This window comes from Panthera uncia, assembly GCF_023721935.1.
Source record: "Panthera uncia isolate 11264 chromosome B3 unlocalized genomic scaffold, Puncia_PCG_1.0 HiC_scaffold_1, whole genome shotgun sequence".
In the NCBI taxonomy this organism is placed as follows: Eukaryota; Metazoa; Chordata; class Mammalia; order Carnivora; family Felidae; genus Panthera; species Panthera uncia.
In genome coordinates this window covers 11,913,952-11,938,416 of record NW_026057582.1, presented here as the reverse complement: position 1 = coordinate 11,938,416, position 24,465 = coordinate 11,913,952, and the positions used below count along the sequence as shown (strand labels likewise).

The 24,465-nt window shown below is 36.6% G+C and overlaps 1 protein-coding gene and 1 pseudogene across 4 annotated transcripts in view; both read right to left on the bottom strand.

The window, feature by feature from the left end:
* Positions 1-854: 854 nt before the first annotated feature.
* Positions 855-24,465, bottom strand: part of TC2N (tandem C2 domains, nuclear) — a 46,875-nt gene continuing 23,264 nt past the window's right edge. For 3 of the 4 annotated variants that reach the window (XM_049612302.1, XM_049612303.1, XM_049612301.1), the window contains 8 exons: positions 23,710-23,801; positions 22,452-22,527; positions 21,585-21,685; positions 21,082-21,198; positions 17,004-17,195; positions 10,341-10,455; positions 7,877-8,076; positions 856-5,708 (listed from right to left, as the gene is read on the bottom strand). In XM_049612302.1, the coding sequence (XP_049468259.1) occupies positions 5,598-5,708; positions 7,877-8,076; positions 10,341-10,455; positions 17,004-17,195; positions 21,082-21,198; positions 21,585-21,685; positions 22,452-22,527; positions 23,710-23,801 (1,004 nt within the window). In that variant the 3' untranslated portion in view covers positions 856-5,597. Of the gene's footprint in view, positions 5,709-7,876; positions 8,077-10,340; positions 10,456-17,003; positions 17,196-21,081; positions 21,199-21,584; positions 21,686-22,451; positions 22,528-23,709; positions 23,802-24,465 lie in introns of all 4 variants that reach the window. The other variant, XM_049612304.1, reaches the window with a different exon arrangement.
* On the bottom strand, positions 17,491-20,646 carry LOC125909245 (40S ribosomal protein S3a-like; annotated as a pseudogene).

Here is a 24,465-nt window from a genome sequence, read left to right as displayed (position 1 = left end):
CAGGAAACCAATTAGGGGGCGAGAATAGAACTTACAGGTGGGAGGCGATGCTGGCTTTGACTAGGGAATTTACAGTCGGGACGGAAAAGCGGGTGGATTCAAGATCTCCGTAGCACGTATGCTACCGACTAGGGTGACTGATTTGAGTGCGGGAAATGAAAGACAGAGAAGCTCCAAGGTGGCTCCAGGCTCCTTTTATTAAGATAGGGAACAGTGCAGGCCAGATTGTGGGAGAATGGGAAACCCAAAGTTTCGCTTGGGATATGTTCGAGACAGGATGTCCGTGTCAGCCAAATGATAGTGGAGCTCATTAGCAAACTAGGGTAGAGATATAAATTTGGCAGCCTTGGGGTGCAGTCAGTTAAGTGCTCGACTATGGATTTCGGCTCAGGTCACGATCCCAGGGTTGTGGGATGGAGCGCACATTGAGCATAAAGACTGCTTGGGATTCTCTCTCTCTCTCGTTCAAAAATTTTTTTAAATTTATATTTGGCAGCCTTTGGCCAGTAAACAGCAGTTGAAGCCATGAAAATAGAAGAGACTGCCCTGAGGGGCAAAGTGGAGTGAGAAGAGAAAATGGTCTAGGACTGAGTCCTAAAGAAGTCCCAGTGTTTAAAGTGCACAAAGACGAGCCAACGGAGAAGAAAGAAAAGGCTAGAAGGCTAATAAGACAGCAAACAGAGCATAAGAACATGAAAACTAAGGGAAGACATGGTTTCCAGGAGGGAGAAGGGCACCTGGCTGGCTTAGCATGTGGAGCATGTGACACTTGATCTCAGGGTTGTGAGTTCAAGCCCCATGTTGTGTGTGGGGGCTACGTATGTTAAAAAAAAGAAAAAAAAATCAGAGATGCTCCTAATTCCTTCAGCTGACTTGATTTTCTTTATTTGAGCCTCTAAAGCATTTTGACCATACCTCTAATCCTGCTTTTTACTACAATTCTGCTTTATGCTGTTTTATTCCCCTACTAAAATATAAAACCCCAGAGTAAAGAGTGATGGCTTGGCCACCTCTACCCCTAAAAGCACCTACAACAGTTCTTTGCAAAAGGTAACATATAGACATTTTTACGATTATGAAGTACACAAAATGGCTCATTTAAAAATTTAGTTGTTTCAAGATCAAGTCTCCATATACTGTATGATCAAGAAATACTAAAGACTGAGAAATTAAACTAAAAGACAGCAAGAGCCACAGTCAACAAAATCTGTTAAAATAAATCTAGTCCTGGGACGCCTGGGTGGCTCAGTCGGTTAAGGGTCCGACTTCAGCTCAGGTCACGATCTCGCGGTCTGTGAGTTCGAGCCCCGCGTCGGGCTCTGGGCTAATGGCTCAGAGCCTGGAGCCTGCTTCCGATTCTGTGTCTCCCTCTCTCTCTGCCCCTCCCCCGTTCATGCTCTGTCTCTCTCTGTCTCAAAAATAAATAAACGTTAAGAAAAAATTTTTTTAAATAAATCTAGTCCTATCATGAAGGGCAGATATTTTTTTATCATCCTCCTGCCTCAGAAACTAAAGAATGGTGACTCAGAAAACAAATTCCATGGCACGACAATATGAAAATCAATACTAAATAAACATCATCATCTATCTTACTCAGTGATTTAGCTCAGTATGGAATCAGATACCTTTTAGTCATCCGAGAAGACATACGGAACTTTCTGGACATCTGCTGCTGTTATCAGAGTCCTATGGCTTAATATAGATAGTTAATATAGTTATCATTATATAATTTAATTTACTTACCAGTTTTAACTAATAAAATAGTCATTTTAGACATCAGATCTTCCATACATGAAAAAAATTTAAAAATCAGTAATTGCCAAGTTAAAGAAATCCCACCAGGAAAGGACTAAAAATGCAGGCAGCATTCATCTTCAGCCAATTTACCCAAAAAATACCCAGTTCTGGAGGGTAACACTAACTCTTTTAATATCTTTTAAAATATTAAACCTCTATTTCAAAATGGACATGGTACTTCATATACACTCACTTTTCATAATTCTTTCCTCAACTCAATGTTTCAGCCAAAACTTCAAGCATTTGAAATTGTTGAACAGTCATTTCAGCTGACCCACCAAGAGAACACAAGTAGATGTCTGTTAATTTTATGTGTCAACCTGACTGGCCAGGGGTGCCCAGATTACATGTTATATCTAGGTGTGTCTGAGAGGATGCTTCTGGACAGGATTAGCATTTGCATCACTGGGCTGGGAAAATTTCCCTCCCCGATGTGGGTGGGCATCTTTTGGTCTGCTGAGAACCTGAATAAAATAAAGGGAGATGAAGAAGGAATTGATCCCTTTTTTCCTGCCTCACTGCTGAGCATCTCATATTCTCCTGCCCTCATACTGGGATTCATACCATTGATTCCACTGGTTCTCAAGCCTTCAGGTTCAGACTGAATTATGCTGTTGGCCTTTTTGGGTCTCCAGCCTGTATGACAGATCGTGGGATTTCTTAGCTTCCATAATACATGAGCCAACTTCTCATAATTAAAAAAATATCTATGTTTAAAAATGTATATATACACCTTGTTGGTTCTGTTTCTCTGAAAAAAACCCTAATACAGTATACATAGAGATATTTTATCTGGTACTTCCCTCAATATACCCCATCAAATACCAAAAGGAAATAACGTATCCTTTGAAATAGTGCTGTCATGATATAAAATAGTGAAATTTACCGAAAATTTCTAAAATCCTTCAAAAATAAACAATTATTTTATTAAACAAACAGTAACAATTTGGGGGGAAATTTTGGGAAATATGGTTTCAGTACAATAGTATCACAGAAATTCACATAACTATATTTAAGCAGAAGTTCACTTTAGCTTATTTTCAGCTCATAATTACATATGTTCAAAATGCCATTGGTTTCTTCTTAAAGGTCTGGTAAATGCTGGAACTGATACACTTCAATGATAATTTCCCTAGGAGGTCTGCTAAAAGAAAAAGTCATGCAAAACCAAATGAAAGCTGAAGAGTGATGTTGTATTTTGACATGGGCTGTAGCTACCTAATTGTATCAATCTGAAAGCTTATACATAAGTAAGCACAGTGTTAGGGATTAGCATTGTATAAACTATCAGCTATCAGTGTGAACCCTTCCATGGCTTTCTCTGGTCATCTAGCACCATTTTGATTCCCTTGTCCTTGTGATAAGTGGGTAAAGGTCAAGAAATACCCGAGTAAAAACAAAGACAAGTGATTTTTGCTTACTATCTCATGTTTTTATTACCAGCTAATGTTTTTTCTCATAATTTGAGTAGCTATTAACAAAAAAGTGTGTTTCTTTTCATATTTCATGTAAAGCTTCAAAGACAACCAGAATATCATCTGTATTCGGTACCTCTTGCACCAGAAAAAGGCTTAAGTAAAACTAATTAAAATATTTGGGAATTTAGTTGTGTCAATACTACTCTAACTGAAAGGTCTTTTAAGTGAAAAGATTTTTTTTTTAATTTTTTTATTTACCTGTGATTCTAAGACATGCAAGAAACCAAAAAATCACACTTTCTCTGAAATTATACATTGTATACATATTGCAAAAACATTAAACATTAAATAATTTAAATTGAGTTAAATACATGACTACATATAATAAATTTAGGAATTGGAAGCATTAATAGAACACAAAAAACTGCTCAAATTAAATTCTAGATTTAAAAAAAAAACAACAATAAAGTCTGTTATTTATTGTCCAAAAGCCAAAATACCTATTTGGTGGCTATTAAAACAGGTGTATTTGCAGAGGATTTTTAAGGCAGTGAGGCTACTCTGTATGAGACTACAGTGGTGACTATACGACCTCCTGCACTTGTCAAAACTCACAGAATGGACAATACCAGGAGCGAACCCTAAATTTGGGTGATAACACTATGCCAATGTAGGTTCACTGATCTTAGCAAATGTATCATTCTGGTGGGCTATGTTGATGATGAGCAAGGTGTGTGTATGTGGGGGTCAGGGGTACCTGGGAACTCTCTGTACCTTCCTGTCAATTTTGCTGTGAACCTAAAACTGCTCTAAAAAAATAAGGTCATTTGTCTCAAAGATGTAAAACACTACAGTCAAGGTGATTTCCCTTGAAAGTTCACGTGAGTACTGACCAATATTTCATTGTTCACAAATCTCAGAAAATTATTTCCAAATGCACACTGTCAACACCACCAGTATAACATAAACTCTACGGAACAGAAGCAAAGAACGTGTAAATTAGGCATATTTTGTAGCTTGTGGAGATGATACCTAGGAAAAAAGGAATTAAGGGTTTACTTGAGAAAATCTTAATGAGACATACAGAACATAAGAACTAGAATGAAGAGGGTATTCTACAGCTATACCAAAGTATCTTCTGGTCTAAAATATCACCACCTACCTCCTGGCATGTGTGGGCAAGGTAAGAGAGAAAGAAAAATGGAAGACCATGACCACAGAGCAGTTGGTCTACTCATTAGCAAAACTAAAGTCAGACTTGCCAAGATCAAGGAAGGCGTTATCTGTTTCTCCAAGCAGCTATTCTTTTGGGGCATAGTTTGCATAGCTGACTAACCTGAAATCAGGCCCACATACTGACTTCTAGTGAGTTCCTGAGAGAAACTGCAACAGAAAATATGTGCTATATAAAGCTATCACGTACAGTTTCTTAAAAAACATGGGAAAATAGCATTGTGGATTATAGAACAAGTAGTTCATATATATATCTCTATATCTACATATCTATAGAGATATATATAAACACTAAAAAAAGGGAAATAATTATCATAAAATATTGAACTTGCTAATTAAGCTCATTTAGTTCTGCTAATTAGGAGGAGCTACATGGAGGATAATCTTATTCCAACTCCAATTAAAACAAAGGGTAAAATATTTGAGGGAGGAAAACACAGCAAAATGTGTACACACAAGGTTTCCAATTAAACTTCAACCTTCTGGTGTTTTCGTTTATTCTTGCCAAAACATAGCGTTCTATATTTGAAGTTTCTCGGAGATAAATAATTTATACAGTGGCAATGTGACGCCTTATGGGTAAGAAGTAAGAAACCTAGGGCACAACTCTTCCCCGAATACCTAAGAGCTGAAGTGGTTCGATGATTCATATTTGTTTTCTGAGAGAAGAGAGGTAGCAAGAGGTAAACAGTGGAGTCAAGATCTAATCAAGAATGACTGGCACTGAAACAGTCAGTAGTAAAGTCTTCTACATGTCTAACAGTACTAACAGAGACTTGATATACTAGATTTTAAATATCTAGGGAAAGCTTTCAAAAAAACCCATAAATGTAAGATAGCAATCACCACCTATGGTTGAAATTCTCATTAATTTTATAATTTATTTAGTTGCCCCAGAAATACTACTCTTTATTTCACTATTTTGGCATAGTTTTAAAACATCCCTTTTATTTTGGATATCAGATATAAGTCATCCCATTTTCTTTAATCAAATTTAATTTTCTATAAGATCCATTACACATTACAATGATGACCTCCATAAATAAATTGACAAATGTATTGATTTGTCTCTTTTCATTGGTAGCAAATTGAAATCCTAAGTCTTCTAAAAGAATGTCAAATTCTTCATCAAATTAATATGTGATGTCTTCAAGATGGATTTAATCTGTGCCACTTGATAACAACCTTTTCTGGATTTGTAATGGTTTCTTTCCACTGATCCACTGCTTCAGTGTTATTACTGTCTTCGCTTATCCAAATCTAGAAAGGAACAGTACAACCATTTAACAGAGTCTGAATTCAAACTGCTAATAACTCATATGGATGAAAGACGAGTGGAAGTTTGGTTCACGTATTTTCAATTAAACATCTTTCCATTTTTCCAAAATTTTGTTTGATTTCTATTTGAAACGTAAATGTTAAAATACTTAACCTAGTCACCCTGCAGACTGGTTTAGATGAATCAATCCAATTTAAAAATTCAACATGAAAGATTATAAAAATCATTTCTCCCAAAACAGTAATTAGTATCTTTCGTTATTCAATAAGCCTAGGAGCTCAACTTACAATGGATCCTAATCATCTGAAACACTTCTGTGAGGATTAATGGAGACTAATCATGATTTAAGTTAGATTGGTAAGAAATGTCCATTTTAAGCACCTTTTACATTAGATAAAGCTGTGACTTTAATTGAAATCTAAACTAACTTTAGGTAACAGACATGAATGAATTTGAGAAAATTGCAAAGCATTATGCAAATGTAAGACATCACACTGGTTACACACCACAGAGGCAAGGTGGGCAAGGAACCCAAAGCCTGAATTCTCACCTCAGCTTTAGCCCTGCCAAGTGCCGCTACTTCGGAATTAACTTCTGTGAGACGGAGTTTCTAATTCTTTTAAATAAAGAAACCGGCGCAGGTCACTGATTTTCAACCTTTCCCCCCTTAATTTCCTGATCTGAAGAACTTTACTTCATATAAAATCTTACAAAGAACCTTAGTATATGATATGAATCAGATAACGCCAGCATGCTCTGGCTGATGTAAGGGTGGGGAGACCTTGAGTCCACATTTGGCTACCCCATCATGATGGCTACTAAGGACACCAGAGAAGCCAGAGGGAACAGACGAACAGCCAGAACCCTTCCAGAATTATTATTCTTAACTGGACTGTCAACCAAGAAAATGGAATCACCAAAAACGTTATGCTGAAAATCACCTGAAATCTCCCATTCCATTCCTACATGATCGCTGAGGCTTAGTGAGATAGGAAGCCTTAACTGAACCCACTTCATAGGCCTCACGGCTTTGAAAAGTATGCTACCTATATGAGTTTTTGAGTCCAAACTCTTTCCCAAGTAGGAATAAATGAAGAACGACAAAACTGTAATTTTTTATATAAATGTTTTAGGTAAAACACATGAAGAAGTCGGTCAAAAAGTTATTATCAATCTTTGAAAATTCACATGTAATTTAAGGATTTCACATAGGCTGCTAATAACATCTTGTTATCAAGCAGACAGAAGCCTTTAAACCAGTAATGTAGATTTTGGAACTTAAATTCAAGCCAAACAATCATAATTAAGATAAAAGATAATGAGGGGCGCCTGGGTGGCGCAGTCGGTTGGGCGTCCGACTTCAGCCAGGTCACGATCTCGCACTCCGTGAGTTCGAGCCCCGCATCAGGCTCTGGGCTGATGGCTCAGAGCCTGGAGCCTGTTTCAGATTCTGTGTCTCCCTCTCTCTCTGCCCCTCCCCCGTTCATGCTCTGTCTCTCTCTGTCCCAAAAATAAATAAATGTTGAAAAAAAAAAAAAAAAAAGATAATGAGCTACTTTTGGAAACTACAAAGGAAACAAGTCCCTATAGGATTGGCAAGTAAGCAAGTGTTCTGTTGTCTTACACAGATGACTAAAAATTTTTAAATAGATTAATCTAGACACCAATACTATCTAAATACCACCACAACCACTGCTACCACTAATGTTTTCAAATTCAAATCTAACATTCAAATTTCAAATTCAAATCTAACATTATTCAGTTAATAGCATACAGAGTTAAACATTAAATCGAACAGGACACAGAAAGAAGAAAGTTGGATATCTCCAGCCTTACAAAATCTGATTTAAATACTTAGCGTCAAACTCAACAGTACTGAAAAACTGACCTTTCTTATAGTGTTTACAGCTGAGAAGCTCAGAAATAGACTTATTTCGAGATAAGAAGCCTGATTGCTCAGAAATTCCAACTATTTGTATTAAAGCAAAGTGTGACAAGATTTCATTTTTGTGGCAACATTAAATTTTATGATGCTGAAGAATTTTACTCTATTCAACTTCAATTTTATCCCGTATTCCCTTTGATGACTAACTGCTTTGAGCATACAGAAGTGCAAGCAAAGAATTCAAGATAAAAAATCCCTACTAACCTGCCCCACAAAGTGTCGTCTTCTTACAGAGCTCCGACTGTAAAGCTTAATGAGAAAAATAATTTCTTTTTCATTCTGTCTGAGTGGAAAAATCATAGTTTCTCCCCACTTTACTCTGCCACTGGAGGCCTTCAGTAAGCGTGTCTTCTTCTTATAAATCAACTCTCCTGAACTAAACATTGCCACCTTCACAAAAAAACCTAAACAATAAGAAATTTTGATATGTAAAATTTTATTTTAAATGTCATAAAAGATACATATCTATATGTTATATTTGGTGTGAAAATACAGATAAGCCGCTTCTCAAGATCTGACGAAAAAAAAAAAAAAGATCTGACGAGCTCTTGGCATAACGGAAAACATCTCTAGTAAACTTTATAGTTCTCATCACGCTTTACAAAAAACTACAGCAACCTCCAATGAATCTAATCTTTCTCTAACCTGAATGCCATTAAAGACTGGAAACTGGAGGCATACAGGACAGTCAGCAATAGGGCAGCACACACTGAAAAGTATTATACAAAAGAGAGGGGCCAACTCTTTGGACAGCTGGAGGAATTTAGTTCACGGTTTTACACAGATAAAATTCTTTGCTCGAGACTCCTGAGGTTAAACACACACCCACTAGAGAAAATTTACTCTTTAAATAAATGGAGATAGAGAGCTTCCAGTAATGGCAGAATAGTTGTAGAAACTAACCTTCCCATAGATTAAAATTATAAATTCTGGGGAAAAAAAATATAAAAAACAAGTGCACAAGCCATTAAAGATTGACCAAAAGCAGGAAGAAATTGGAGGAGAGTCAGCTTTTACAGATGGGAACTGCACTGGGTAAAATTCAGGTTTATATAACTTTTCCCCTAAGCATACTCCCCCGTCTGCCCCGTCTCACTGACACGTGGTCCCTACAGCTCAGGCAGAGAGGGCAGTCTGACTAGTTTGAGTAGTCATGGGATACAGCTGAGGTGGCCAGGGCAGCAAGAGAGTGAGGAGGGAACTTCCAGAAAAAAGGGAGCTGCCAAGTGAGGACCTAGACGGACCATCAGATTTCCAACATGGAGATTATGATAATCCTGATAGCAGTTTTGATCAAAGAAAGACCCTATTAATGTCATAAATAAATTCCATCTGTGGATTTCTACTGATGTCCTTATTTCCTAGAATATTAACCCTATGTAGCCCTGGTAATTTATTCTTTTAATACCACGTTAGATTTTATTTGCTTATTTTTATTTTATGATTTTTCCATCTATCTACATAAGTGGTAACAGTCTAGAGCTATTTTTTGTGTGCACTATCCTTTCGGTTTTGATATCGAGAATATGCTAACCTCATAAAGTTACTTTTTCCATCGTTTTTCATGCTTTGGAACAGCTTATATAAAATAGGAATTAAATGTTCCCTGAAAGTTTGGTGGAATCCACCAGTAAAATCATCTTGGCCTGGTGCTTTTATTAGAGGAAATTCTTTAACTACCTACACATGGTTATCATTTTATTCAGATGCTCTCCCTCTTTTGCAGTGAATTTCAACAATTTTCTTCTCCAAAAATCAATTATTTTACAGAGATGTTCAAATGAATTGATATAGTTATAAATGGGGTTGTCTTATTTATTATTGAACCACCTTCAAATTTGAAATGTTATCTTCTTCCTTGTGCCTGTTTTCTTTATTTTTTGCTCGATCCAATTTACTGTAGGTTTGTCTATTTTACTGATCTTTTCGAAGAAACAGTTTTTGGCTTTATTGATTATGTCTTTTGCTGTTGTCTCCGTATCTATCAACTTTGGCTTTACCTTTAATTCCTTACCTCTACTTTCCTTTGTGTTTGCTGTTTTTTTCCTAACTTCCTGAGCTGAATGGTCGCTTGCGTTTATTTTCAGACATCTACTGCTTTTTGCCCACCTGCAGGGATCTTCTCTTCTTGTAGCCGAATAAAGGAGCACTCTTACGCCACTCTTAGCCCTTAGGGAGGACTGACTTCACACCTCCAGCTCTAGGAACAGCCATATAAACCAGGCCTATGCAACCAAAACATCAGAGCCCCTTCTGGTGCCCAAAGGCACAGGGAAGGAAAAGTGTTTCAAGGTTTATGTGTGATATTTTCTGGGGCTTTTTGAATTAAGTTTCTAGTTAGCAGAATACTCAACAATGGGCATAGACCTAGAGAAAAGACAAATTATCTAGGCTGGTGAAATATATCTGACAGTCCTCTGGACACTCAACCTATATAAACTAATGACCCAAATAAGGAATAGCATCAAATGGATAAAAATCCAAGAGACTATGCAGTAGACACATGGCTAAAATCTGAAATCCAATAAAGTAATTTTAAGTTAAAAGGTAAGTATTTAAGTTAAATAACAAAAGTATGATTTTAATTTCCATTGTTAAGAAATATAGGAAAAACTAGCTTTGACTAATATTTTCCGAAGATTTCACTTTGAACCACAGATATACTTACTCAAAGTGAGAGGTGATGAACAGCTTGGAAGGTATTGTGCCTCGAGAATCTGTAACTGAATTCTGCTATTTACTGCTTGAAAACAAGTCCCCAATTCAAGTTCTGCATGGCAAACCTAGGTATCAAAAAAGTACCATTTGATAATTAAGAATAAAGTTTTGGAGATATTTCAAAAATTCAAAAGCAAAGAGCTACAATTTTAAGTTTTGAAAGCGATGCCTTTTATTGACACACAAAATTATGATAGAAAATATGGTTAGGATAAATGCATGGATTCTGTAAATATGAGGTACTCACTTTCACGGATTCTGAAAAGCCAAGTTAAACCTACATACTTGATCCTTCAAAACCAGGGAGGTCAAAAGATATTTCAAATTGAAAACAAATGAAATTCTTCAGCAGTTTTTGTAAAGACAATGTCCATGAAATAAACACCAAAAAAGGCCACTTTCAAAACACTTAGTCATTTGAATTGTTTTTAAGAATACATAAACTATAATGAAAAGCTTCATATATAAGAACCACCCTCATTTTTTCTGACTATAGACACAGCAGTAGATGCTACCCAGATTAGAAGATTTGAAGACAAAGGATTATTACAAGGAATAAATGTGTAGGTTAAGAACTGAATTACTATGCTGAATGAGAGCCAGCCAAGAAAGGTGGCAAAAAGGAAGCTAATGAAAGCAACGGAGGCAGTAAATAATAAGGAAAATGTCAAAGAAAACCTGAGGCAAACAATGAAATGAAGGAGATTCAGAGGGGAAAAAGTTAAAATGTGCTCTTCTGTAGCACTGACTAAAGAAGAAAGTTAGTAATCCGTGAGATGGAACACAAGCCAGCCTACTTATGTGGATTTCAAGGTCCTTGGAGTAAAAAATCAAGGAGAGAAACACAAAGTCATCCAAACAGAAAAATACTACTGTTCACATGTTGAGAAGAAAGAACATCAGGTTAACAGACCTCCCTGGGGCCCAGCACAGACAGGCACAAAAATCTTTGTGAGTATGGATTCCAACAAAGCTACAGAATGGCTGAATGACACTTGATGAAGAGATTTGTATTTGATAATTACCGAGTATTCCCCAACCATTGGCACATAACTCACTGAAAAAGAACCTTTCCATGTATCTGCCATCGACTGAATCATGGACATTTCCTTCAAGACAGGATTTGGCATTTTAAAATTGCTCATGCCAGGATTAAAAAGATGTGTACATGTGTCTACACACACACACACACACACACACACACACACACACACACACACAGTGGAATATTACTCAGCGATAAAAAAGAATGAGATCTTGCCATGTGCTACAATGTGGATGGACCCAGAGGGTATCATGCTTAGTGAAATAAGATACAGACAAATATTGTATGATGATACTCATATGTGGAACCTAAATAACAAAACAAACAAACGGACTTTCACATACAGAGAACCAACTGGTGGTTGCCAGGAGGGAGGTGAGTGAGGGGATGGGTGAAGTAGATAAAGGGGATTAAGAGGTGCAAACTTCCAGTTATAAAATAAAGAAGTCATGGAGATGAAAAGTACAGCATAGGGAATATAGTCAGGAATACTATAATAGCACTACATGTGACAGATGGTAACTACACTTACTGTGGTAAACAGAGTAATGTACAGAATCACTGAATCATTATGGTGTATACCTGAAGCTAATGTAACACTGTATGCCAATTATACCTGGATTTAAGAGGGTTTCTGGGGGTGGGGGAGAGGGGAAAGTGGGTAATGGGCATTGAGGAGGGTACCTGTTGGGATGAGTGCTGGGTGTGGTAGGGAACCAATTTGACAATAAATTATATTTAATAAATAAATAAATAAAAATTTTAAAATTAAATTGGTCATGACATAAATCGAGAGCGAGGCAGTGAAAAGTGAACCACTTTAAAGTATAGACTCAACTGTCAAGATTAGACTCCCCCTTGAAAAGTCTAAAATGATGATCAAACTTGTCTATTTTGGCAACAAATGCTGAATTCTAATAAAAAAGTGAAAGTACTATTTTTGCTTTTATAATCAGAGTTTAAGAATGGATTAATAAATCTTTTTTGGTAGCCATATATAAAACGGAGCTCTTTCTTATTTAAAAAAATGCTGCTGTTCTTGGCGTTTAAAAAAATAGATTAAATACAGTTGCTTGGGGTGCTCGGTGGCTCGGTCGGTTGAGAGCACGACTCCGGAGTTTGGCCCGGGGCGTGATCTTCCAACTGTGAGACTCTGTGCTGACAGTGCAGAGCCTGCTTGGGACTCTCCCTCTCCCTCTCTCGCTGCCCCTCCCCTGCTGGCGCTCTCTCAAAATAAATAAATAAACATTAAAAAAACAACGACAGCTATTTATTATTTACAAAACACCAAGGAAACTATGGGTAAAATTTTTTTGTTATTATGGTTGTGTGTCCACAATGTAACAACACTTATGAAAACACCTAAAGGTGGCAAAACTTCCCTCAGTGTTACACACTTGTAGAGCTCACTCTCACAAAACAAAGCCGCGCTTGGCAAAGGTTTGCTATTTCTAATTTGCCAGTGTCATTTCTGAATTCAACTTATTTATTATGTTCCAGGATATTAATTCAGATTGTGAAAAACTATTCAAAGTGGTTTTCAATGTCCCTATAACCGAAAAATTAAAATTCCAATCAGGGCACCTGGGTGGCTCAGTCAGTTAAGTGTCCAACTCTTGACTTCGGCTCAGGTCATGATCTCAGTTTGTGGGATTGAGGGTGGCGTCAGGCTCTGAGCTGACAGCACAGGACTTGCTTAGGATTCTCTCTGTCGCTCTCTCTCTGCGCCTCTCCCCAGCTCGTGCACACTGTGCATGCTCTCTCTCTCCCAAAATAAATAAACTTTTAAAAAATAATAAAATAAAATAAAATTCCAATCAATTAGCACGTATAAAGTGCATTTTTTTTAATGTTTATTTATTTTTAAGACAGAGAGAGACAGAGCATGAACGGGGGAGGGGCAGAGAGAGAGGGAGACACAGAATCGGAAGCAGGCTCCAGGCTCCAAACCATCAGCCCAGAGCCTGACGCGGGGCTCGAACTCGCGGACCGCGAGATCGTGACCTGAGCTGAAGTCGGATGCTCAACCGACTGAGCCACCCAGGCGCCCCTAAAGTGCATTTTTAATGGCCACAAAACTATGGAAGATACATGATCTCTAATCCTGCAACATGTATCCTTTTTTAAAGAAAAGAAAACTTTCCAAGCCTTCCTTGAATCGTTGTTGAAAGTGAAAAGCATAGTTAGAGAAAACCATGATCTGGTGATCTCTGAGAATATCTTCTTGAGGGGAAGTGACATATGGTAGAGCTGGTCCTGAAATCGATGCTTCTGTTCAAATCCTGGCTCGCCAACTACTGGCTGGAGGAAATTATGCAAGTGCTTTGGTGTGTCGGTGCCCTCAGTAGGGATACCGAGAGCAGAAAGCTCATAGATTTGAGTGTGAGCATTAAATCACCTAACACCACATCAGTTGTATGTAAGGCTCTGTAAATAAAAATCTCATCTTTTCCGCATTATTCAACACAGAGACTTGGGTTCTCAAATAAATACTTACGTTACTATTTGTCAGGGTCAAGAACTCTCTACTAAGACGTTAGCTCTACATGAAAGTTCTGCTGTGTGTGGTGGCATAATTGTCACCGTGGAGGATGGGTGTGAAAGTCCGGCTCTGTCAACTAGAATATCAATTTTCCTCCTCGACACAGGAAACAAAGCATACTATTTTTGCACTGGCCAATAATATGAAACATTCACACTAATATAAACCCACTGGTCCAATATAGCCCCTAAGTTCTTCTTTCAGGCCATCAATCTTTTTGTACCCCTAGGATCTAACACACAACAGATACACAGTTGTCGCAAGACCTCTAAAACATGAAGTAATTTGGTAGAAACTTAGCCAAAATCATTCATTCAGATTCTCCAAGGCAGATAAGATTATAACAACTCAATTCTCCAGAAAATACCTTTGCTGAGTTATCTTCTGATATACTCTACTCGTCTTTAAAGTTTTAGTAAATGAATTATCCATTTGAATAATATATTTTGTGCCTTCTGTAAACTATGGTTGCAGCTTAAGGTCTACCAAACCTAGTTTCAAAGATGCAAGTGACAAACTCCTTGTCACAGTTACAAAGCAAATTTCCTACATTTAAACAGAATATAAAAATAATCTAATATAGCATGCTTCCGTTTAATCATTTATTCTTTCATTCCTACCTACGTACCAACGGTCAATGCCAAGAATATAATTAGGCCCTTGCTAAGAACACAGTAAAACATAAAGAAAACGGATGGAAGCTTGAGCCTTGTTTTGTTTAAACCAAGTAACTGAATTCTAAGTTGTAATAAATACCGTACAGAGAACACATTGGAGATGGAGACAGAAAATAATAGACAAGAAAGAACTATCTAAAAATTTCACTTCTTGATCAGTTATAGAAATCCTTTTTTATTTTTTAATCTCTACTTTAATTCCCTTCTAATTCGCTGGTTCTCAAGCCAGAGTGCAGAGTAGAATCACCTGGGAAGTTTCTAAAAACTACAGATGCTTCTTCATCAAAATAAAAAGCTTCTGCACAGTGAAGGAAACAATAACCAAAATTAAAAGGCAACTGACAGAATGGGAGAAGATACTTGCAAATGACGTTATCAGATAAAGAGTTAGTATCCAAAATTTATACAGAACTCACCAAACTCAACACCCCCCCCCAAAAAAAAATAATCCAGTGAAGAAATGGGCAAAAGACATGAATAGACACTTCTCCATAGAAGACATCCAGATGGCCAACCGACACATGAAAAAACGCTCAACATCACTCATCATCAGGGAAATACAAATCAAAACCACAACAAGATACTACCTCACACTTGTCAGAATGGCTAACATTAACAACTCAGGCAACAACAGATGTTGGCAAGGATGCGGAGAAAGAGGATCTCTTTTGCACTGCTGGTGGGAATGCAAACTGGTGCAGCCACTCTAGAAAACAGTATGGAGGTTCCTCAAAAAATTAAAAATAGAACTACCCTATGACCCAGCAATTGCACTACTAGGTATTTATCCAAGGGATACAGGTATGTGTTTTGAAGGGACACACGCACCCCAATGTTTATAGCAGCACCATCAACAATAGCCAAAGTATGAAAAGAGTCTAAATGTCCATCGATGGATGAATGGATAAGGAAGATGTGGGATACAAATACAATGGAGTATTACTCGGCAATCAAGAAGAATGAAATCTTTCCCTTTGCAACTATGTAGATGGAACTAGAGGGTATTATGCTAAGCGAAATTATTCAGAGAAAGACAAATATCATATGACTTCACTCATATGAGGACTTTAAGATATAAAACAGATGAACATAGGGAAGCAAAAATAACATAAACACAGGGAGGGGGACAAAACGTAAGAGACTCTAAAATACAGAGAACAAACAGAGGGTTGCTAGAGGGGTTATGGGAGGGGGGATGGGCTAAATGGGTAAGAGGCATTAAGGAATCTACTCATGAACACACTGTTGCACTCTATGCTAACTTGGATGTAAATTATAAAAAATAAATAAATTATAGAAAAAAAAAACAACTATAGATGATTCTGGCCTCCCACCTCCCATCTCCCCCCACCCTCTCCACCCCCCACCAAATTCTGATTTAATGTGTAGCCAGGATAAGAACCACTTTAAGTCACATTAAATATTTTTGAAGGCAGGTAAAATATAAATCCTATATAAATTTAAAATTACATACAGGCTTGGCCTTATAAAAGCTTATAAAGATTTAAAGATTAAAAACTTTCTATAACTGTTATCCTGACACAGAAACTATATAAGTAAATTATTAGGGATTTCTAAACAATTTTAAGATAGTGTTCAGCTGGCTAGTTGAGAGAAACAAATTATCAGGTCTCAAAAATCAATCAGCACTACAGATAATCAAGTTCTTTACAAAAACAGACAAACTAGCTGTTAAGAACCTCCATTCTACCCAATTTATGGATAGATATTGAGCTTGCTCATGATTAAAATCACTTTCCTAATCTCTTTTAAGGCACTTTTTTTTTTTTTTTTTTTAAGTAGACTTCACACCCAGCCTGGAGTCCAGTGCTGGGCTCAAACTCATGACCTGAGATCAAGACCTGAGTTGAGATCAAGAGTCAGATGCTTAACCAACTGAGCCACCCAGGTGACCCAACAGAATTTTTTTTTTTTTAAGGCAATCTTGTTTGAATTTGGAATTTATGATTCCCAACTTTCTTTCTTGCTCTTCCTAAATTATCAGCTATAAAAGAAATTTTTAAAAACTTAATAAAATGATTCCTAACTTCAGGATGATTTTCCTGAAGTATAAAATATGAAACATTAATAAAAATGTCCTAGGAGAAGGTAACCCTAAGGTTATTTTTCAATGGAGAAAGCAAAGGGTCTCTGTTAACCTTTTATCACTTATGTAAAAAGCCTTATTAAACAATGACATCATTATTATTACTATTATTATTGCTTCTTGAGAGCCTTCCCGATCCTCTAATATATTCTAGAGTGTTCAAGTTATACCCCAAAGAAGGTCATCCACAAAATAATTCTTAAAGAATAAAACACTTTTATAGTGATACTACTATCACTTACAGAAATTTTTGAAGGTGGCGTTATATCCAAAGAGTAATCCATCTCCTGTGTGCTAAGAGCTCTGAGTGACAGTGAGCATTCTCCAATGGTTTTCTTCCTGGGTGTCTGGGTTTGAATCTTAAATACAAGCCTTACGGTTTGTAGACTTTGGAGTTTAATAGCAAATACAAAAGTTTCCATAAATTCAATACTCTAAAAAAAAAATGCAGGAAAATAATATAAAATATATAAATAAAAGGACTGAAAAAGAGATGATATGGCAATACCAAAGAAATGAAAATAACATTTTATAATCTAGGAAAGGAAGATCTAATTTTTTACAACAAAAAAATATCTTTCAGTGTAAATTAAGATGACAATGACCATGAGTTGTTTTTCCAGAATTTATCCTGGATACTGCCTTTCTTAATGTCACAAATTATCTATCTATCTATCTATCTATCTATCTATCTAAAACATCCCAAATAAGATTTTTTATTTGTCACCATTAAATGTCTGAATTTTAAACAGATTCTTGGACTGGTGGTTCATATCTATCAGCTCATTCAACTTTAGCACAACTTTAGCATCCCCAGTAGCTTTTCCAGAACCACTACCTTCACCATGAAGCTCCATGAGCTTTCCCAATTCAAGCTTGGGCTTCTTCAGCATTTTTACTTTTCTAACAAAGACATCAGGGAGTGGATAAATAGACTGACAAGCCTTCTCTATGTCTTTTCTGATGCTGTCTGGAATCAATTTATTGACCACTTGTTTCAAGTCACTTGTCTGCAACTCTCAGGTCATGATTTCCATCATCTTTTTCCGAATTTGGCGGGCCTGTTGGTACTGAGCATAAGAGGTCTTCCGAATCTGATTGTTGTGTTTTTTAGTAAAACCGACACAAAAGAGACGAAGCAAATACCCGTTGGGAGTCTTGACATCAACGTGAGCTTCAATCATCGGTCTGCCATTTTTTGACCATGGAGCACATTTTGTCCCAGGTAAGATCCATGCCATGGAAATTAGTCAGGCAGTTTTTTCCCTGAACATCTTCAGTAATTAGCTTGAATTTCCTAAATGGAACTTCATCATTCTGCAGATCAGCAAGGCTTACTTCAAACACACGACCCTTAAGGCCATCAGATGTGATTTTGGTTCCTTGAGTTCTCATGACTAGTGTTTTTCCAATATTTCTTATATTAAACATTGCTGGTGCTTTTACATCATACCAATCTTTCTTTGAAAATGGATCAACCACTTTCTTCTTGGCTCCCTTTTTGCCACCTTCCATAAGACACTTGTTCTTGCCTACTGTGATGGCGCTGCTCAGGGAGCCAAAAGGGCGGAAGTCACAAATTATCCTTTTAATTACTAAGGGATTCAGGTCAATATCAACACCAACTGTAGCAGAATATAGCTTTTCTCCTTTTTGAAAACTGGGTTTGTTTTCCATCTTTGGTTCTGGGGCCTCATTCCTGCTATCCACCACAATTTTTCAACAGCCAAGTGGTTCAAGAATCTCACATGTGCTCTCTCAGGAAGTACCCCAAATCTATCCATTCACATTAAGAGACCTAAATTATTTCTATTCTTTTTCTAATGTTCTTCCCACCTACCTTGGGATTTGATTTCACTTTTAGTGATGTTTGCTCCACTCTCTCCAATCTGAAAATCAATCTCCTTAAAAAGTCCTATCTTCTCTCATTAGCATCCAGTCCAGGCAGCAAGTCAGTGTTTTTCATGCTCAGAATATTTTCCCAAATGTTCTTTTTGTTACTTTTAATATTTTGTTATTCTAACATCTTCTTGACACTAGACTGATTTTTGCTATACACTTCCTTCTTCCCATCTTTACTGCTTTCATTTGAAAAGGAGTTTTGGTTGTTGTTTTTTTTTTTCCTTTTGAAAAGACAAGATATCTGATCTGGGTAACTAAAATCAGTATCTTAGATACGGTGCCCAAATTTTCACTTTTATTGTAATTGCTTATGTCTGTATAATCAAAATTGTTTCTGAGAACCTCCCAACCACCAGAGCTATCTTTTTCTCTCAGAGTCTCAACCACAGGACCACACCAACAATATAGTATACATAAAATGTTTAATTTTTAAATTGAGATGCAATGAGATTACACATGAAGTAATAAGTGTGTTGGCTGACTTCACATTTTGTTATAATAGAGGTAAACAAGTTGATAAATAGTAATAAATCTTAAAAGTAAGATCCCATGGCAACTTTAATATAAGAACAATTTTTCCTAACTTTTCCTAAGTTAACTCACAGTTTCATTTGAAAATCAGAAAGTGAAATTGTTTAATTCAGGAAGGATTCATTTTGAGTGTCAGCATCATAACCAATTAAAATTTATTTCCATCTAGACTTTCTAAAAGGCATATTTTCAGTGTGAGATACTAATACATATAAACCAACTTTGATTACTGTCTTTTTACTTAAGAGCATTTTTCCATGTCCTTAAAAATTCTACCTAAACATTTTCTACAGCTGCCCAGTATTCTATCACACAGTGTTATGGTTTAAATTTGGCCTCCAAAAGATATGCTGAAGTTCTAACCCCCAGTAACTCAGAATGTGACCTTCTTTGGAAATAGGGTCTTTGAAGATGTAGCTAGTGACGTTAAGGTGAGGTCATCCAGGAGTAGGTGGACTGCCAATCTACTAGGACTAGAGTCCTCGTAAGAAGGCGGCCACATGAAGACACAGTGACAGAAGGAAAATGCCATGGGAAGATGGAAGCATGAAACAAAGTCAAGGAATGACTCAGACTGCTAACCATTACCAGGGGCTTGGAGAGTGGCATGGAACAGATTTTCCCTCGCTGCTGAAGGAAAGAAGCAACACTAATGACATCTCGATTTCAGACTTACTCTAAAACTGTGGGAGAGAAAATTCTGTTGCTCTAAGCCATCCAGTTTGTGGTACTTTGTTACAGCAACCAGAGGAAACTCATACACATGGTATATATACCATAAATTTTCTCAACCGATCCCCTATTAAGACATGTAGATAGTTTCCAACTTTTCCCCTATGAACAAAACTGCCAAGAATACTTTACACATTTTTTATTTGCCTTTTAAACTCCTTCCATGGAACACATTCCAAGTAGAATTACTATGTAAAAGCACATAAATATTTCAAGGTTTCGATGTGTTTTGTCAAAATAATTTCCAGAAAGTTCTATATTCTAGAGTACTTATGAATTTTTTTCTTCATTTTAATAAGCAAAGAAAAAAAGAGAGAAAGCAATATGCAATTTAAATTCATATTTCTATAATTACTAGTGAGAGTAAATTTTTTCATGGTATTAGTCATTTGAGAAACCTTATTTTTAAATTATATGTACTTACAGAAAACACCTTTCATTTGCATGGAAAAACACTAACCTCTCAACATGTATCAGGAGACAAAAATGAAGATGTATTTAAACTAATGTGAAATCTGAAATCTATAAAACTAAAGTCAGGATAAGTCTTCCAGTTATAATAGCTGGAAGTATTTAAAAGAAATTTATTGCAATCATGCAATTATTTCACAACGCCAAAGCAGGGTAGGAGGAGGGACGATAAAAATACAGACATTCGTTTTCCTTTCATACAAGAAAAACAGTCTTCTTAGATATTGTTTATCTTGTACATACTTAGTGATTAAGGGGTGCCTGGGTGGCTTAGTCAGTTAAGCATCCAACTCTAGATTTCAGCTCAGGTCATGATCATGCGGTTTGGGAATTCAAATTCCACATCTGGCTCTGCACTGGAAGTGTGGAGCAGTGTGGGATTCTCTCTCTCTCTCTCTCTCTCTCTCTCTCTCTCTCTGCCCCTCTCCAGCTCATTCTCTCACTCTCTCGCAAATTAAATAAACTTAAAAAAAAAGATTTTCTTTTTAAATACATCTTAATATTGGACACTGATGTATCAAATATTTTTAAGGCTCAAAATTGTCTTTAAAAAGCAAGAGGTATATAATTTGCAATTTCCCCCCCAAAAACACTTTCTTATTCCAATTCTTTAAGTGGTTTAGAGTGACAAATATGAAAAAAAAAAACCCATAAAAAGAAATTCAAACAAAAACAGCCACTTACATTAGAGCCTTCCTTTGCTGAAGATTTGAAATGCACTGGTTTGGGCAATGTTAGTATTCCTTTTATAGAAATAGTAGGAGTGTCTCCACAACTAGAAGGCCAACTTAAATCTTTGCACTAAAAAAATTGAAAATACAGATTGAATTTTATAAAGGACTCTGACAATACAAATATTTGATGTATTTCTTGAGTTAATGACTTAAATACAAACTATAAAAGTAAACTAATCTACTGAGCTCTCATTTCATCTACATTGAAATAATTTGACATTTAATGTTCTAGACATCATATTAATCTCCTTCTTGAGGTTAAAACCATAATTCCATCATACCTACAGATTTATTTTCTTTAGTCTTTATTAAATACAGTTTTATGCAAAATGTTACAGAATCCTAAATTCCAAAGAAAGTATTGTCCCATTACCCAGAGAGAGAAACAGTAGATGCTTATAGTGAAAATATTCAGTTTTGTAAGCAAAGTTGGTATTAACTAAGTTAACTTACCTGTAAAACTGTGATCCAGATCTGCTCTACTGAAGAATTGTAAAACACTTTCACATTCAATCTCCCAAAATCTCTTTCATCTCCTGACAGAGTAATTGTATCTGAATTGTAAAAGGACAGGGACATTTGAAATGTTATGCAATCCTTCTAATCCAATCATGCTTTGATACAATCCAATTTTTTTAATGTTTTAATTTATTATTGAGACAGAGAGAGGCAGAGCATGAGCAGGGGAAGGGCAGACAGAGAGGGAGACACAGAATCCGAAGTAAGCTCCAGGCTCCGAGCTATCGGCACAGAGCCCGACACGGGGCTCAAACTCACAGACTACAAGATCATGACCTGAGCTGAAGTCGGGCGCTCAACCGACTGAGCCACCCAGGCGCCCCGATACAATCCAGTTTTAAGAGTACAACTGAAAAATGGCGAAATTACTCTTTTAAGTTGCCACTTTAATAAGACAAAAATGACGCATCAACGTTTTATAGCAGGGGAAGGCATGCTGTAAAAAGTGCCTGGCTTAAGAACTTAACCCAAGTATAGCATGAGAGATTTAAGTTAAAACTAAGATAAACTTTCCCACAAAAAAAATGATATGGCTTTAATCCTATATGCTGCCGGAAGTTCCTCCATTAGTATACTTTATATCAAACAAACAAGAGGTGTGCAACTGCTATGCCTTTTTTTAAGATGCATTCATGCCCGAACACAAGAAGTGGGCCATCTAATCTGAGTATTCATATGCCGGTAACGTGGGTATAACCATCTAGAGTTGTCCTTTTTTACCTTATCAAATATATGTTCAAATTACGACTCGGTAGAATTCATTCCCCTCAGAATATAAAAAGAAGGTACTTCACTCCTTACCCAGGCTTCTGTTACTCCCCTGGGAGTTCTTCCTGGAAGAAGAGCTGCTAGGCACACTGGACAGGGAATCATGTCTCTACAGATAGAATTGGTCTCTAGTCAGATATCACACAGCGAAGTTCAAGGATCTGAAGCTTATGCCCCAACTTCCCCACGCCCCCAGCATCAAACTGCATGCTAGCCATCGACAGTGTCACTGGTCAGATAGTAAAGAGGAAGAAAAGCTTTCTGTGTGTGTTAACGGGAAAGTCTTAAAGAGCTTACTAGATCATACACGGGGAAAGCCTTTGCTGTCTGGGGTTTGGTTTCATAATAAGGAGGAAGAGATCACCGTTTACGTTCACACTTGAAAGTACAAGTAAAAATAAGAATATATCTGGCAGTGCCCTGTTACTTAACAACTTGCAAAGTAGCGGTTATGAAAGCACAGTCCCTCTGAACCACCAACATCAACATCAGCCAGGAATTTGTTAGAAATACAAACTCCGGCCCCAGTGCAGGGCTACTCAAAAGCTCTGGGGGTGAGGCCTGCCAATCTGTATTTTAACAAGTTCTCCAACCAATTCTGATACACATTAAAAAGTTGGTGCTATGAAGAATTAATTCTGTAAAATATTAACTCTACTGAGGATGCTAAGGATTATTTAGAATACACTTCCATTTGAATAAAATGTATGCATATACATTCACGTGGGAAAAAAGCCCGCAAGTATATGCAACGATATTTTCATAGTACTTTTATTCTCAGTTACAGGAATATAGGTGATTTGTCATTTCACTTTGCTTAACTCTATCTTCCAATTTTTAATGATTACAATTTACTTGTATTTTTAGAAGAAACTGTTTTAAACATCGAAAAGTTATTCCATTTAAAAAATAGGAGGATGCTGTGTTAATGTTAATTAGGCCCTATGTCTGAATAGAAATAGTATTTTTTATTTACTAGGTAGTTATGATCAACAAGGAAGGTTAAATCAATAAGCACTTTTAACCATACTGTTTTAAATTCCAACTGCCTTCAAGACTGCCTGAGTGTACACCAAGAGACGTAAGATTCATTAAAAAGAAAACAAAAAAACAAAAAAACTACTGCCTTTTACTATTCAGCTGAGAGCTTCCTGAAATAATATACATGGGAAATGCCAAGTGTTAACTCTTCAGATACTACCATAGATTTATTGTTTCTAATGTAATTCACACATTTCTGAGTTTTTAGCTTGAAAATAAATTATCGTATACATTTATATAAGTAATTCACCTGGATGAACCGCTGGGATGAACTTGTAAGATCAAACATAGACTTGCTTAGCCCAGGGGAACTGGGAAGTTTGCTGGTCCTTAAATCACAAACTACGAATGGACATGGAAAAATGTCTTTACATTAAAGAAGAAACATTGGAATTTTACTTATTCACCATGAACTAAATCTCTGTTTAGTTCTATCTATCATGAATATTAATGCAATCGATTTAAGAGATAATAGTCTTCTTGGGGCACCTGGGTGGCTCAGTCAGTTAGGCATCTGATTCTTGATTTTGGCTCAGGTCATGATCTCATAGTTCCTGAGATGGAGCCCCAAGTTGGGCTCTGCACTGACAGCACAGAGCCTGCTGGGATTCTCTCTCTCCCTCTCTCTCTGCCCCTCCCCCATGTGCGTGCACACACCCGCTCTCTCTCTCTCTCTCTCTCAAAATAAACATGAGGAAAAAAACAAAAAACCTCTTCTAATAAAATTTAAAACTTTTTACAATTATTTTACTTTTGTTCCAAACAGAAACCAATATAAATCAAACAATACATTTTCACATCCACATCAACCATCAAGCAGGAAATATTCATTCTTTTTGCTTCATTACTCAATTCTATATCCCATAGGAATGATATAAGAGAACATAGGTCCTCTGTGCTAAATGCAATTCAACTATTTAATGAGTACTTATTACATTAAAAAAAAAAATACTGAATTCCATGTGCTCCTGTATTTCTAGTCTATATTTCTAGCTTCTCTCCTAAA